This window comes from Phytophthora parasitica (genome assembly GCF_000247585.1).
Source record: "Phytophthora parasitica INRA-310 unplaced genomic scaffold supercont2.76, whole genome shotgun sequence".
NCBI lineage: Eukaryota > Oomycota > Peronosporomycetes > Peronosporales > Peronosporaceae > Phytophthora > Phytophthora nicotianae.
The window spans coordinates 72,610-88,223 of NW_008649062.1; the positions used below are offsets into that span (position 1 = coordinate 72,610).

At 48.8% G+C, this 15,614-nt stretch overlaps 5 protein-coding genes across 5 annotated transcripts; 2 read left to right on the forward strand and 3 right to left on the reverse strand.

Moving 5' to 3' along the window:
• Window positions 1-932: 932 nt before the first annotated feature.
• Window positions 933-2,948, reverse strand: PPTG_17804 (hypothetical protein). Its single transcript, XM_008915832.1, has one exon. It carries the CDS (start codon window positions 2,894-2,896, stop codon window positions 1,073-1,075), a length of 1,824 nt encoding a protein of 607 aa, XP_008914080.1. The 5' UTR covers window positions 2,897-2,948; the 3' UTR covers window positions 933-1,072.
• A 1,830-nt stretch (window positions 2,949-4,778) lies between these two features.
• PPTG_17805 (hypothetical protein) lies at window positions 4,779-5,200 on the forward strand (the record flags this gene model as incomplete). Its single annotated transcript, XM_008915833.1, has 2 exons — window positions 4,779-4,781; window positions 4,904-5,200. 2 exons carry the CDS (start codon window positions 4,779-4,781, stop codon window positions 5,198-5,200), a joined length of 300 nt encoding a protein of 99 aa, XP_008914081.1.
• Window positions 5,201-5,322: 122 nt separating this feature from the next.
• Window positions 5,323-6,916, reverse strand: PPTG_17806 (guanine deaminase). The gene has a single exon (XM_008915834.1). It carries the CDS (start codon window positions 6,827-6,829, stop codon window positions 5,390-5,392), a length of 1,440 nt encoding a protein of 479 aa, XP_008914082.1. The 5' UTR covers window positions 6,830-6,916; the 3' UTR covers window positions 5,323-5,389.
• Window positions 6,917-7,060: 144 nt separating this feature from the next.
• Window positions 7,061-9,780, forward strand: PPTG_17807 (serine/threonine protein kinase). Its single transcript, XM_008915835.1, has one exon. The coding sequence runs from the start codon at window positions 7,081-7,083 to the stop codon at window positions 9,601-9,603; it is 2,523 nt and encodes an 840-aa protein (XP_008914083.1). The 5' UTR covers window positions 7,061-7,080; the 3' UTR covers window positions 9,604-9,780.
• On the reverse strand, window positions 7,493-13,081 carry PPTG_17808 (hypothetical protein). The gene has a single exon (XM_008915836.1). The coding sequence runs from the start codon at window positions 13,042-13,044 to the stop codon at window positions 9,604-9,606; it is 3,441 nt and encodes a 1,146-aa protein (XP_008914084.1). The 5' UTR covers window positions 13,045-13,081; the 3' UTR covers window positions 7,493-9,603.
• Between the last annotated feature and the right edge of the window lie 2,533 nt (window positions 13,082-15,614).

Sequence of the window (15,614 nt, forward strand, 5' to 3'; positions counted from 1 at the left end):
CCGATATCGCTGCATATACCCTCTGTGTTGCTGTTTTAATGTCTTTACCATTGTTTCGCTTCCCGAGTCGAACGGAGTTGTATCGTTTCCCTCTAATACTGGCATGTTGATGTCTAAGCTTTCTGTCGAGGATCTGGAATGCGTTCGTGGGGAAATTCTGTCTAACGAGGTGACATCGAGTGGCGCGTTGCGTTTTGAGAACACATGAGTGGTATCGTCTTCTTCGTAGATTTTGGGCGTTTGAGCATAGTGAGATGTAAACTTGATCCTCTGCACCACTTGCCCGATGACATCGTCGCGATAGTGCGACCGATTCGGCAGACTCAATGACTTGTTATCCATGTGTCTCGTATCGCTTGAGTGAGCCCAATTCGTCAGATTAAGCAATGACTTTGCGTGTGGAGGATCATTTTGTGATTGTGATGCGTCACGTAATCAGTGTAGTCTACCATTGGTTAGCTACAATAAATACGGGTAATTTACCCGTATCGCCCCGAGTAAATAACGTCGAGGTGCGACGTCAACACTTACCCCTACCGTGCGACGTCAAGTGTTGACGTCACAATGAAAATTTCCAGTGGCAGATCGATAGATCGCAGCAATTTAAAAAAAATCTGGATAATACGAGACGATTAAGTGGCTGTGTGACCATCGTGGAGAGGAGTGCTCATTCGACGTTTTGGAAGGGGCTCTGAATCTGGGTACTTGGGAGTTACTTGCTGGCTGCAAACTGGTTTTCTAGAGTTTACATGTTTATCCGCGTAGACTTCTTACCAACTTTTACAGATGCGAGCACTCCTCTATTTGTAGGACACCCACCTTGTGACCCCAGTGCTAGACAAGCATATCATACAGTGTTAGGCAAGCATATCATACAGTGGCCGCATGACGATTACGAACCGATGTTAGAGTGGTTAAGGGTAAGATTTTCAGACCTAACAAAGCGGTGGTAATACCGAAAAATGAATTTGTCAGTTAGAATGAACGGGATTCCGAACCCGAGAAGAAGCTATTGGTCGACAAACCGTACCATGATCCCGAAAAAAAAAACAAGCTTATTTTAAAGCCAGCATCAATGATTTGGATGGTGTGCGTCTAGCCATTCTACTACATTGCTATTCGCTCCATTAGCACTCAACAGAAATCGTCGAATTCTTGCACAAAACCATATCGTGAACACGTGTGGGTAGTGTACATAGAGGAAGAGAAGAATCTCTAGCATACGCCCTGGGCAAATTGCTTTGCCTACCATTGCCGGGTGGTGCTCAGTATAATGAGTTCTTAACCAACACGCAACATGCAGATGCCCATTGCTAATCGCCATTTCGATTGCTTTGAATGTACAGCCCTCCGAGCGATTCTTATGTAGCCACTTGACTGTCTCCACGAAACCTTCTTGGGCTGCAGAATCCATCGCTTCAGTTGTGCATCCCTCGGATCGGTTAGTGTGAAGCCATTGAACAATCTCCAGATAGCCATTTTTTGCAGCATTGTTCATGGCAAATGTAGTGCAGCCTTCGGACCGATTCGCGTGTAACCATTGCACTACGTCCAGATGCCCTTGTGCTGCTGCGAAATCCATTGCCTTGGGCGAGCAACGAATTATTTCCATAGCATCCGTTTTCCGTGAGATTAATGCACACGGCGAACTTGTGTTATGGAAGAACTGCAGGATGTCCAAATGACCATATTTTGCGGCTTCATCCATCAAATTATGATCATCTAGTTTCGTGAGGTCTGTGGCATGAGGAAGCAGCCATTTCACAGCGTCCAAGTAGCCACTGTGAACTGCTCTTACTAGCGCGTCCTCATATCCGTCAGCAAACCCTTTATCGCGTAGATATTGCAGAATGCAAAGATTTCCTCTTGATGCCGCCACGTCAACAAAGCCCAGTGATCCATCGCGTTTTTCTCGTACATCTTGTCCAAATTGATGCTCCACCAACCACTGAATCATTGGAAAGTCCTCCCTTTGAATGGTCCCATACATTGCTAGCTTCCAGCAGTGCAGATATGGCTCGTTGTCCGCTGGGGGAGGACTGTGAAGATGGTCAAGTTGCTTCAAGAGATCCAGACGTCCAGCTTTAGTAAGGCTATACACTGCAAGTGCAGCATCGGTTTGATTCAGCTGTATCCCGCTATTTAGCTTCATCTCAACCACGTCAGGATGGAAACAGTTCTCAGCATAGTCGAAGATGCTTCTGTCTGCTGGTAAAAGAGACTTAGCAAACTCCACAGCGCCAGCCTCTAGAGCGGCGTGAACGATGGCCTTTATCTCGTTGTCGTTGTGCTCGTGAGGGCTATTGTCATCCAACCACCGTGCAACATCCAAGTGGCCATTTTCAATAGCGCGAAGCATACTACGACCACCCCAACACATACAATTACCAGGTCCACTCCAATGTGATGGCAACTCAGGTATACTATAGTACAGTTCACTCTCGTTATCAACTGGCACACGATGATGTCTGTATTCACGCCCAGCATCGCGCTCCAGCATATACTGCAGAACCTGGAGGTGGCCTTTTCCAGCTACTAGCTCCACAATATTCCCAGTCGCAATGCACCCCTTAAAGTGTTTGAAAACCCAGTCCAGTGTCGCCAAATTGGCGTGAGTAGCAGCAGCTTCCAGCGTCTTGGAGAACTGCCATCGATAGTAGTGAACATCGGAGCGCAGGAAGTTGGCGAGAGACCAACTTGATGGTCTTTCAGCGATGGATATGCAGCTCGCCTCCCACATCCAGTCCAATAGAGAAATCGAGCCTACCTTGCATGCCTCGCTTAGAGAAAGATGAGCTGACGGCCCCAAAAAACTGGAGATTTCACGCCCCAGAACGGTGGGGGCGGCGATAAAGGGCTGATACCGCAGCACAAACACCACGACTTGTAGCTGCATGGCGATCTTCCAGCGACAGTGCAATTTTGAGCAGACTGATGATCATTGAAGTGTATTGACCAATGGTATGGAGCTTTATATTTGCTATTTGATCGTATGGATTTGTACTGTCGTATAAATAGCGGCAACGTTTAGGTTAAGCAAACCAAGACCGTACTTTTACAGGATCATTTCTATAGTACCTTCTTTTCTACTTGACTTTCCTAGTAGACAACCTCATTAACTTTGATGATCGTATTCGACTTCATTCATTGACTCGGGATGTCGGTGGTTGCAGTGCTGGGTTCTCTTTTGGACTTGGTCTCCCCCATTGATGAACGTCCGCTGTCGCTATTCCAAGGCAGCGTGAGTGAGTGGAGTGATATGAGAAGTTAGTGATCACAATCTTCTTTTTATTTTTTTTTATCATTCTCTAAATTTACAAAGTCTCGCCACCTATCTGGTCATTACTCTTAGGAAGTCTACACTGAAGAATCTATAAGATAATAGTAAAAGTGTCGCGCGGAGCATCTTACTATGTGGCAGAACGCTTGCCATAAGTCTTCGGATGTAGCGGTCCAGGGTGCATTGTTGTACCGCCTTCTTGTGAAGGCGATGTTTCGACTGATTTGCACTAAGCTGACGTGTACACTACGATAGTCACCGCAAATTTTCTCTCTCTTGTGTTCCTAAGCTTCACTTCATTTTATGAATGTCTTATCGGTACGATGTCAGTGCTGCTTCTACGGTGCTTCAGCGCGTGCGCTCTCGCTTGATTATGAATGATTCAGTTTTGACGCGCTCATTGCTATGCTGGTCGATTGTTCGCACTTCGATTTCATAAGTTCCACATGAAATCTGACTTTGACCTTTGTTTTCGAATAACAACAAATGTTCATCACCTCAGTCGCGATGACGAGTCATGATCCTACGACGAAAACAAAAGGTTACGTCTAAACAATCTCCTAGCAGACACTGTGACCAGCGCAATACTCCGCGATCGATTGCTCTCACTCCGTAGTTGCCACTACTTCGTCGTGTTGGGCACGAACTTACCGACACGCCTTAAACCCCACTTGTAATCAGATAAAATCGCTAATACTCCAGCATCCCGGAGTGCATCAACGCTTAGCCACATTACAGGACCACGCAACTTGATGATCTCGCTCGATCTTCTACTCTCGCTGGGAGAGATACAGCCGTTACCGTCGCTTCACAAGCTCAAAGTATCATCTAGTGAGAGAATTTGCGGTTCAACGAGTGCCGAGCAGTGCCTAGAAGCATCTTCGGTTTTCGCGTTCAGCAAGGGCTTCGTCGGTGTGTACAACAACAATATCTCCGTGCATCAGGAGTGGCTTGCCTCGACCATCGGGCTCCTGTGAACCAGATCAACACCAAACCTTCTCAAGGCAACGGGCGCCTAAACGTACCGGCGTGGAGCCACAGCCGCGACTCGATTCAAAAAGCCCACCACCGGAATGTGCAACTGCTCCAGCATCAGCCCGTGTTAGAGTGTGGTTTGCACGAACTTGCCTGCTCGAGGAAGACCCCGTTGGACATCGGACTGCCACCACAGCGGCCTCGCGATACAGAAGTTGGAGCGCAGAGGAGCTTTTGACACGCTTGCCTTGAAGCTGACGTCAGCGGTTCTGGAACAATCGATTGGGACCGCGAAGGTCGTGCGAAGGTGAATGATCTTCCACTATTTACCTTATCAACTCAAAGTCTTGCAAATTCAACCAGTAGAAAACTACAAAATTACATGTAGACACATACTTTTCCTAAATTACATCTGCATGTCGTCGGAAGGTCGCTTCAACAAGGACCGCACATCTAATACTTCCGGCACCTTCGGTGGAGGCGATCAATTCGCATTTCGCCCGCAATTCCACACATCGATAATATGGTGCGTAGTTGCTACCTCGATACGGCAAACCTCCTGCTTCCGTCGTCCTATACGGCCTCTTTGCCAATGCATCACACCTCCACTGACCACGGTATGTTTTCTGTTGACTGTGAATAACACAGAGCTCTCTCCGTAAGTTGGTCCCCTTTGGCAACCGCGTGCTGGTCAAGCGCTTCGAGGCCGTGGCTAAGACTGCCAGCGGCATCTACCTGCCGGACGCCGAGAGCAAGCAGCAGAACGAGGGCGAGGTCGTGGCTGTTGGCCCTGGAGCCCGTGCCCCCGATGGAACGCTCATCCCTGCCCAGAGCGCTGTGGGCGACAAGGTGCTGCTGCCCGAGTACGGTGGCAGCTCCGTGAAGCTTGGCGACAAGGAGCTCTTTCTGTTCCGCGACGAGGACATCCTCGGCAAGCTCGAGTAGATTTCTTCCCCCAAGTTAGACGGCTATTTGAGGGTATTTCACCAGCCAAGACCCGCGTCAGCGTTATTTGAGTCACTTGTGACGCTAATGAGGCATCCTCCGATCCTCTTGAGGACATGAGGTATGCGGGATAATAAAGTATGTTAGCCCGGTTTAACCTGAGTACGTGCATTATGAAGTATGCTGTATCTAACCTGTCAAAGACAGAGGCTGGATAGTGGGGTGTACACTGCCAGGAGTCAGTGGGGAGCTGGTGACGTCGACGTCCTTAGGTTTAAGCCCTGCACTCTTAACTTGCCGTCCGCCCACGAAGATGGAGACGATGTTACGGTCATCGCCAAGGAACAGGAACTTCTGGAACGTACGCAACACATCCGCACCTTCGACTGGGTCGTGAGCCTCGTCGATGGGGCTGTTGGCAACGTATGGGTCAATAACAAGCGCGTCGAAGTCCTTGCCGACCATAAAGTTGCCTACTTTATCACTAAGCCCCAGCGCTTCTGCGCTCCCGACGGTAGCAAGATGAAAAGCTTCAGCAAAAGAGAGTGGCTCGTGCTGCAGTTCATCAGTGTCTTCACCCCCAGAGCCGTTACCGATAGAAACGAGCTTGGAAGCGATGACAGCTTGGCGAATGGCATCCAGCATGGACGGAGAGTATCCCCCTGACACGTCAGTGCCCAATCCGACCTTAATGCCTTCATTCAGTAGTCGACGTACGTTCAACACTCCACTGGAGAGTGAGAAATTGGAATTAGGACAGTGGATCACCGCCGTCTGCTTCTCACGTAGCAACTCTCGTTCATTTTTACTGCACCAGATACAGTGAGCCATGTACGATCGCTCATGTAGCAGTCCATGATCGTCATACACTCCCGTGTAGGTCTCACTCTCTGGATGTAGACTCTTCACCCAGCTGATCTCGTCTCGATTCTCCCCCAGATGTGACTGTACTGGTAGTTTTGGTGTATGCTCCCTCGAGATCTCGGCCAGTGCTTTCATCAGCTTCGACGTGCAGCTCGGAACGAACCTCGGCGTGATAACTGGAGTCAATAATTCGTTTCGTTTACTCTGTACGTATTGCACAAACTCTCTCGTGTCTTCAATAGACGTTTGCGTGTCTTCTTGCAGTCCGGAAGACCCATTTCGGTCCATATTGACCTTCCCCACGTATCCCCGTTGCCCCACTTGCTCTATTATATCCGTCAGCACCTTACACCCTTCCAGATGCACCGTAGCAAAGTACGAACACGTGGTTGTGCCATTATTCAAATGCCGTCGCACTGCCTTCTCGTACACAGCTTTAGCGTAGCCCAGATTCTGGAACTTTGACTCGTATGGGAACGTGTACGTCTCTAGCCATTGAAGCAGCGGTAGGTGCATTCCCACGCCGATAAACGAGTACTGGGGAGCGTGTGCGTGGCCGTCGATGAAGCCAGGAAGCAGCAGCTGCTCGCCCAAGTCCACGAGCTCGTCGAAGTGGCACGTGTCGACTGGCGACTGGCTCAAGTCCAGCACAAACACGATCTTGCCGTGTTCGTTGACGCCTACGAGTCCAGGCTGAAGCACTTGCAGCTTGCCGAGAGCCACGGAATGTACCACGTTGGCCTTGTACGCGATAATGTGCGTCATTGGCTGCTGGAGTCTTGAGCAATTGGCAGCAAAATGCTGAATGGGTGCAGTCGAAGTTGCAGTTTTTGCAGCTATTCACATTCAGCGAGAACGCGATCTGATTGGCTGAACACATCGCCTGACGTACTTGATGTGGACCCCATTATTTCGTGACATGTTCGACTATGATGTAGCCATCTTTCAAAAATGGCTACATCCGGGTAAATCAGATACAAGAGTATCTCCCCTACACATGTCCACACGTTTTGATAATGACGGATCCGTGGCGTTCATGGGGCAATCTCATCGACTCGAAAGTCGACACTTGCAGTCGCTGGCATTCCAGCCATGAGCATTTGTTGCAGACGCCCGATCGGATCGGAGATTTCTTAGTGACGCAGTTGCGCAACGCCAGTCGAAAGTTTAAGGACGACGAGGTCATTGCTGAATGGGGTCGAGATATCCACGAGCGACTGGCAGATTACGAGACAGAAAGTCGATTGCTGGTCAGGTTAGCGAGTACTGGGAAGGTGGTGCAAGTGCTGGAATTGGGGATCAAGACGACGTTAGGTGTGCTGGGAATTGATGCTGATGTTGAGAGTAACTGGGAGATGGAGCTACAAAAGGAACGTGAGCAGCGTGTGGATAAGTTTAAGTCCTTATTAAAGGATAAAAGCAAGTTTGAGAGTGAAATTGGGGACAGTGTGCAACAATTGGAGCTGTTAACGATGATGAAATACGGCGTCGAGAAGTTTGGAGACGTATTGCTGCCTATGGAGCTGGATCTAATCGCTCAGGTGTTTGATAAGGTGGTTCTCACATCGAACGTTGTGGTGGTGACGATTCCGGATTGGTTTGCGACGGATAAACGAGGTTGGTCTCACTCCGAAAAATTCTCTATTGGAGAAGAAGAGACTTGTTTGAGGCACGTGAGTACGTGGGCGCCTCTGCATCATCCTCATGTTCGCAAGTTTTACGGAGCGTGTCATGTCGGAAACCCGTACGTGATTCATGAACTGACTGTATCACGCTACCCAAACATTAACCCTTGGTTCTACATGTATGGCTGTGCTCTTGGTTTAAAGTACGTGCATGAACGTGGCCTAGTTCATGAAAAATTGAGCTTGGACAATCTCCAGTCGTTGTACGAGTTCAAAGGGGTGTTGAGTGGTCTCAATTTGACTCGTATTAAAGACCAAGAATCCGTTAAATCGGATATCTTGGCCTTCGGTCTCGTCATGTTTGAGTTTCTCGTGGATTCCTTCAGCTTTGACGACTCCGAACTTGAGGAATTTAAGCGAACGCAGCGACTTCCAGAGTGTCCACCAAGCTTCTTTAATGAGGAGCAATGGAATCTACTGACAGGAATGTGTGCTGACGATCCCGAGGAGAGAATGAGTATGATCGAGGTCACACACAAACTCGAATCCATTCACAGCCAAACTGATCGTGACATTTGGAGCGACGAGGAAGATTTCGGGTCTTCTCAGTCCATAAAACATGTTGATTCGTTTGTCCTTCCAGATGAAGATCGCACTATTAGTGACGTCCTTCAAGACGCCGACATACTGTGTGATGAAGTGGAGAACTTTATCGATACAAACCGCCCCGTGTACAACCGTTTGCTCGATGTATACGAACAACTTGCAGCTGTAAAAGACCCACTGCCGTTGACGCTAGTGGAGGACTATGGCTCGATCTTGTGGCGCTTTTATCTTCGTCTTGACAAGCAAGCAGAAGGCGATTACAGCTCCGTCGCCACGCTTTGCGCTGCTAACACTATGGCAAACCGCAATTACGGACTCCACCACGACATCGACCGCCTCATTCTCAGCACCAAATATCTCCAGAACAACGCATTAATCCATCATTGGCAGCCTGATTGGCAGCAAACACTGCAATGTCAACAAGAAACACTGCAAAAGTGTATGGAAAACCCTGAAGAGTACATGGTCCAAGCAAAAATCAACAAGACAGAGGCCATTACGTTGCTGCAGTATGAAACAATGAATCATACAAACGTCCCGAGATGGTTCATTCCTGCTTACCAGATCGAACTGGGTCAGCATCTAGCTGAGGGATCGTTTGGAGCCGTGTATCTCGGTAAATGGTTCAATACGGATGTGGTAGTCAAGCAAGTTCTGACGAATCAAGCGGATCAGGAAAACCGCAGACAGTTTTACCACGAAGTGAACCTCTGGGCGTCTCTAAACCACGACAACTTGATCAAACTCTACGGTGCGTGGCATGAAGGCCAGCCCTTCTTCGTGTGTGAGCGAGCGGATGAAGGAACATTGATCAAATACAGCGAAGAGCGCAGAGAATTTCCTACCTGGAGGGCGATCTGGGAAGCAGCCAAAGGACTGGAATATCTTCACGAACGGGGAATTATCCACGGAGATCTGAAGGGGAACAACATTCTCGTATGTGATGGAACAGCCAAGCTCGCAGACTTTGGCTTGAGTGTGTTTGCAAAGGCTGAAAACTCGGGAGGAGCAATTGGCGCATATCGTTGGAAAGCGCCGGAATGTCTGGCAGGTTCAGGACCGACTTTGGCGTCGGATATTTACTCGTTCGCTATGTGCATCATCGAAGTTATCAGTGGAGACTTTCCATGGGGAAAAAGTCTGGATGACGCAGCAGTAAAGTCTAACGTTCTCCAGACGAAAACACCGCGAAGACCGAATAATTTCACCGACGAGCAATGGGATCTGGTCACCCGAATGTGCTCCTTCGAGCCACAAAGCCGACCCAACGCTACTGCTTTAGTGCATCTACTCTGGAAATTTGCTTGACTAAAATCCAAAGCGACGAGGGCGCGGCGGACGTCTCGCTGTCTTTGAAGAACTTGTAGGAGGATCTGAGCGTCCAGGACCAGCCACGGTCATCCGTTGCTTCTTGTTCTGCCGATTCAATGCAACTCTCTTCTCTAAATCCTCCTTGGCTTCTTCCTCTTTAGCGTGTCTAGAAGCCTCCATTTCCTGCTCCATCCCCACCGCTTCCTCCTTCTCCTTCATCCGCTTAAGTAATCGGGACTGGAACGACTCCTTGACACTGAAGAACATCGGTCCTAGCTCCGCCAACCACTCTCCTTCCACTGCTGTAGCGCACTGCATGTACTCTTTACTAGTGTAGATAAGCTCATGATACACCACAAAGTCTGGCGTGTATCCGAGCCCAAACAACGCAGCACTTGGATGCAGATTACACGGCATACCTGTCAGCATGTTGACGTACTCGCCAATGCCCTTAATCTGCGCCGAGTTGTAGAAATACGCAGAGCAAATGGCCTTCCGAACGACATCCCAACGTCCTCCACATGACCGAAGACGCACATGTTGTTGCTTCATAATATCCGCTAGTTGCTCCCTCACTTCACGAGCTTTACGAAGGCCTTTCGCATGGATAAAATGGTCCGAACACCACTGCGCAGAGTGGCGGTTGGACTCCCATTGTTGATACACATTCAACAGCGTAAGGTGGTCGCTCTCTGGTACAAAGAACTTCTCTCTTGCAGCGTCACTCTCTTCTTCTCGATCTTTGGGACGGAAGAATACACTGGGAACAGACAGCATACTCACAACGATGAGCACCTCAGCAGTACACCCCAGTTGTTCGCTGAACAACAGCATCTTCGCTAGAGGTGGATCCAGTGGGAACACCACCATCTTCTTCCCGATTTCAGTCAGTTCGCCGGTATTATCCAACGCTCCTAGTACCCACAATTGGTACATGGAGTTAGTGATGTTATCTTGAGGAGGCGGATCCATGAAATCGAACTCCAGTAAGTTAGAAACGCCTAGAGACTTGAGCAGCAGCACGACGTACCCCAAGTTTGTTCTTTGGATCTCTGGAATCTGCGCTTCCAGTAGCTCGTTGACGAACTGACGTTGTGTGTATAACCGGTAGGCGACACCAGGACCGGTACGTCCGGCACGACCGGCACGCTGATTAGCGTTCTGTTGACTGATAGGACTAACCTGCAGAGCGTCCATGCCGATCTTGGGGTTATACACTTTAACCTTGCAGAATCCCGTGTCGATCACGTACTTGATACCGTCCACAGTCAACGAAGTCTCGGCGATATTCGTCGATACAATGCACTTCCGGATGTCAGAGGCGTCGAAGATTTTTGCCTGTAGATCAGCTGGTAGTTGGGAATACATGGGGAGAACCATGAGGGGAGGAGCACCGTCTAACTTACCCATTCGATCTGCCAACACGTAACACGTCGCTTCGATGTCTTCTTGACCTGTCATGAACACCAGAATGTCACCTGGAGGATGAGATAGATGGATCTGCATGACCTGCTTCACTGCTGCGTCCACGTAGTCCTCACTCGGAGACTTGGCGTAGCGTGTATCCACATGGAATGTACGACCAGGGATCGTAAACATGGGTACGCCACCGAAGAAATTGGCGAACTTGTCAGCATCTAACGTAGCAGACGTCACGACCAGTTTAAAGTCGCTGCGACGTTGCACTACTTTGCGTAAAATACCGAACAGCACGTCAGTGTTCAACGCACGTTCGTGGGCTTCATCCATGATGACACACGAGTACGAGTCGAGGTCAGACTCGCGCAGAGACTCTCTCAATAGCACTCCTTCCGTCATGTACTTGATGATCGTCTTGTCCGATGTAAGGTCTTCGAATCGAATAGCGTAACCCACTTCTTCCCCGAGCGTAACCTCCATCTCCTCACTGACACGCTGAGCCACCGACATGGCAGCTACACGACGTGGTTGGGTACATCCGATCATCCCAAACTGAGAGTATCCCTCTTCATGCAAATACTGCGTAAGCTGCGTAGTCTTACCTGATCCCGTTTCACCCACAATCACAACGATCTGATTCTCTCGAATCACCTGCAGCAATTCTTCTCGACACTGGAAAATAGGCAGAAACTCGCGTTGTTGACGCAGTGTACGCGTCTTGGCGAACACACTGACCGCCTTCTGTTTCTTCAAGTGCGTCGAGAACTGCGAGTCCTGCTTGTAATTTTCAGATTCTTCTTCTTCTTTTGTTTCTTCTTCTTCATCCGATCCAGCATCTTTCTTAACGCCAATCGCGTCGCCCATCCGAGAACCTCCAATCTCCCAGAACCTTTTCCTCATCTTGTTACGTTCACGCTGCTCTCTCACTTCACGTAATAACTCGCTCCCTTTCCTCGCACACACAGCCATGTCAGACGTCGGGTCTTTTACCGTTGCTACCATCTCCACTTGTGTCGTGAAGGATACTCGTCCGTCCAAAAAAGGCGGTTTGGTACTGTGGACCATAATTTGGACCCTCGAGTCCAATTCATCGTCAAAATCTGTGTCTACGCGGCCAGAAGCCACGACGCCACTGGTTAATAGTCGGTTCTTCTCCCACGCCTCTTGATCGGCGGATAGAGCGGACGCTCTGGCCGACATGCCCTTGAGTTTATTGTCTCCTCGAGCTCGCGTTTGCTCTAATTGCTGCTCTAAAGCCTTGAACTTCTCCTCATTACCGAGGAACACGTGGCCTTCGTGGGCCTCGATGCCCCCAGCATCGTCGTTTAAGTAGAACTCGCGGTCGAAATCCTCCTCTACTTGGTCGTCGTACTGCTTTTTAGGGGCTTCCAGCTTGTCCCGGGGTCTGTACGTGCCTCTATTAGGGGGTAAAGAGCCTCTCTCTTCCGTCCATGTGCTGGTGCTGCTGCTTCTGCGGCGTCTACTGTTAATTTCCTCTCGAGAGCTGCTGGATCTGTTATACCTGCTCCCGTCGCTTGTTTTGGGCGTATCTGACTCTTCTGAATGCTCTTGAGCACTCTCAACACTCTGTAGACGGTCTGGGGCGTCCCAATCACTGGAGTTGAGTCCTAATGAGCGCTCAGAGCGTGATAATGACGAAGTTCTTACGGATTCACGTTGTGGTCGGTTTGGAGTTGTATGAGGGTCTTCAGAGCTGCGAATTCCACGCTCTTGGCGCTTTTCGGCTGCTAGTTTGTCGAGACCTAATAGAGACACGCGAGTGAGGCTGGAATCGCGCTCAGAATCGCGAGAACGTGGCGCAAAGAGTCGATCCGGGCTGCGACGAGAGTGATGGGAGCGATGCGAGATATTGGAGATTCTATTAGCGCTGCGACTGCGACGACGGCGTGACTGGGACCTGCTACGGCTACGGGTGTGTCTTCGGGATGAAGGGGGTGACCGACGGCGCTCCCGAGAGCGAGAGCGACTCCGCCGACGGACGTCCCTAGATCGAGCCATCAGCTGGATGAGGAACAATGGTTTCTAATATATTTTTATATCTTAGAAATGAGCTCAAGGACCATTTATGTGAATTGGTACAGTAGTCACCGCAATTAGTGTCACCAATTCTAATTCATGAAAGGCGTTTCCATTTCCTTGCAAAACGTAGAGTGTTGCTACTGGATGACGCAAACGACGATTCTGTAGCAATTTGCTATCAAAAATATGATCACCTACCCCTACATTTGCGCTGACATTTGCGTTACAAATCTAAAAAATAAAAGCTCGTAAAATAGTGCTGCTGGCAAAAGCTTGGTGGTGAAGCTTCCGATGAAAGTGAGCACGTTACTTGGTGTGAGAAAGGCTGTCTACAAGCGTCGCTACCGGAAGATTCTGCTGCTGCACCTCCTTAGATGCACTATCAAGGAGAGGAACTATCTTACTGTGGCAAGTCTGTCTGACCCTACGAACTCGGCGTGGCAGCGGCTCTACAATGAAGGCCATCCTGGTAGCTTTGTGGCGGCTGTTTCACCCCCCCCCCCTCTTCATTTAAGGTGATCCTTGCAGAGTTTTCCAAGCTCTACAAGTTGAAGTGGCGTCCTGGAAGACGAGGCCGCCCTCCCAAGCTACGCTTTCTTCATGCTGTGCTCGGTTGTGTACTACATTTCTACACAAGTGCTGTGGAAATGAAGACTTTGTGCGAGATATTTGGACTTCCACCTGCTACGCTATCAAATAATCTAGCTACGGCTGAAGTGGCGCTTGAGCTAGCTCTAAATGCACTTCCTAACGCAGCTATTCGCTATCCCACAAATAATACACAACTGGAATGGTCAAAAGCTGTACAAGCCCATGAGCCTTTGGTTTCTGGCATAAGGGGGTTTGTCGATGGGAAAAACTATCGAGTTCAAGAGCAATCGGATGTTGACTTACAAAATGCGCACTACAATGGTAAGTGTATGGTGGCGATGTATATAATGACGGCGTTTGTGATAGGAATCAGATCACAAATAATAGCACCTTTTGATTGGCTAACAATGTTTTTTCTTATGACTACGTGGTATTTACTAAATTGTATGTTTTTTTTTACGATACTGGCAGAGTCTGTTGTAGAGCGTGCCGCACGACAAGTCCTCGGCACGCTTTGGAGCTCTAGTGTACAGTTTCGATAGCATCATCGCGAAAGAAGTATCAAAAACTTTGTCAGCCGCGGGAATTTCTAGCATTGATACACTAGTCAATCCAGAAAAAAATAGTTGAGCTTCTTTTGCAAGCTGCTCCAAATGCTCCATCACTATTCTAACCCGAGTATGTCTCATTTGATGCTGTGGCAAAATGTCGTATTGTTTGTTGAGCAACCGGTAAGGGCGGATTCCAACATCTTTATCTCCAAAGAACCACAAATTCCATAATAATTTTGCGTTTGCTCGCGCAGGAAATTCCCAGTCTTTGGGAACATTATGGCAAATTTGGCCGTCGTTCCATGACCATGTTTGCCAGTTGTGCTGTCCGTTTATAGTAGTTAACTCTGTGGTAGTGCGGGGTATTTGGATGTCTAGGAGTGCGCTGGAAAAACGCGCTGTCATTCTAGTCTCCAATTCTGAGATCCTTGAGTCAAGGTCATGCAACGAAATGGGTGCGACGCCATTAACAACAAAGTGCTGGCGCATTTCTCGTACGATCGTACTAGGTAACGTTGTTTCCATGCTTGTGCGCAGGTTGGCGACTTCTTCTTTAACGTGTCTAACTTGTTGTGCAACTGCGAGATGAGGAGGAATCCCAGTTGCCTTTAGGCTACACACCGGTGAAGTTCCTATAGAAAGTATTGGTGCACCACGCTGTAGATGGAGAAGGGAATTCGACGAAAACGCTCTTGACTTAAATATTGGATGGTTCTCACACAGATTTTTACGTAGATAATCTTCGTGAAAGATAATAGATGCCAACAAAAACGGAAAAGCGGACTGAATTCCACGCGGGTAATTAGAAAAGCCACTAACCACTTCATCCCAGTATTGCACAGTCATTTGACTAGTTATTAGCGGCGGAAAATGAGGAGGAAGAACCCCAAAACGGTCGGAATCAAATGGCAGTCCGGCTATCATTCGTCCACACAGTTGGTCAGCCCCTTCTCCAAAGTGGATGTATCGGTCCTTGAGTCTTCCAAGACTCTGACCCATTCGTAGATAGACTGACACAGGAGTGGGGCCATTAACTTGGCCCAGAGCGTAGGAGCTGCTTCCTTTACGCAGACTGTGGGTACCGATGTCTTCAGGGGTGCAACTCAGCTCACGTAGCTCCTCCTCTCTCAGTGACCCAATAACGCGACGTAGAAGTCGACCGAAGCGGTCTTTACTATCACTCCCAATAAATAGCTACTGTTTACCCCCAATAGAACGTTCAGGACAGGAAAATATGTGAACAGCAAGTACTAAAATTGCACATTGAGAAGGCTGGTATGGGTTTGCATATACATGCTTCCCAAATTTGTTGGCCCCTGTTTGGTCGCCTTTGTGGCCTTGTTCTTCAACGACAAGACAGTCTTCTACCCACTCCATGTGCTGTAGCATAATGCTATCAATCGAATC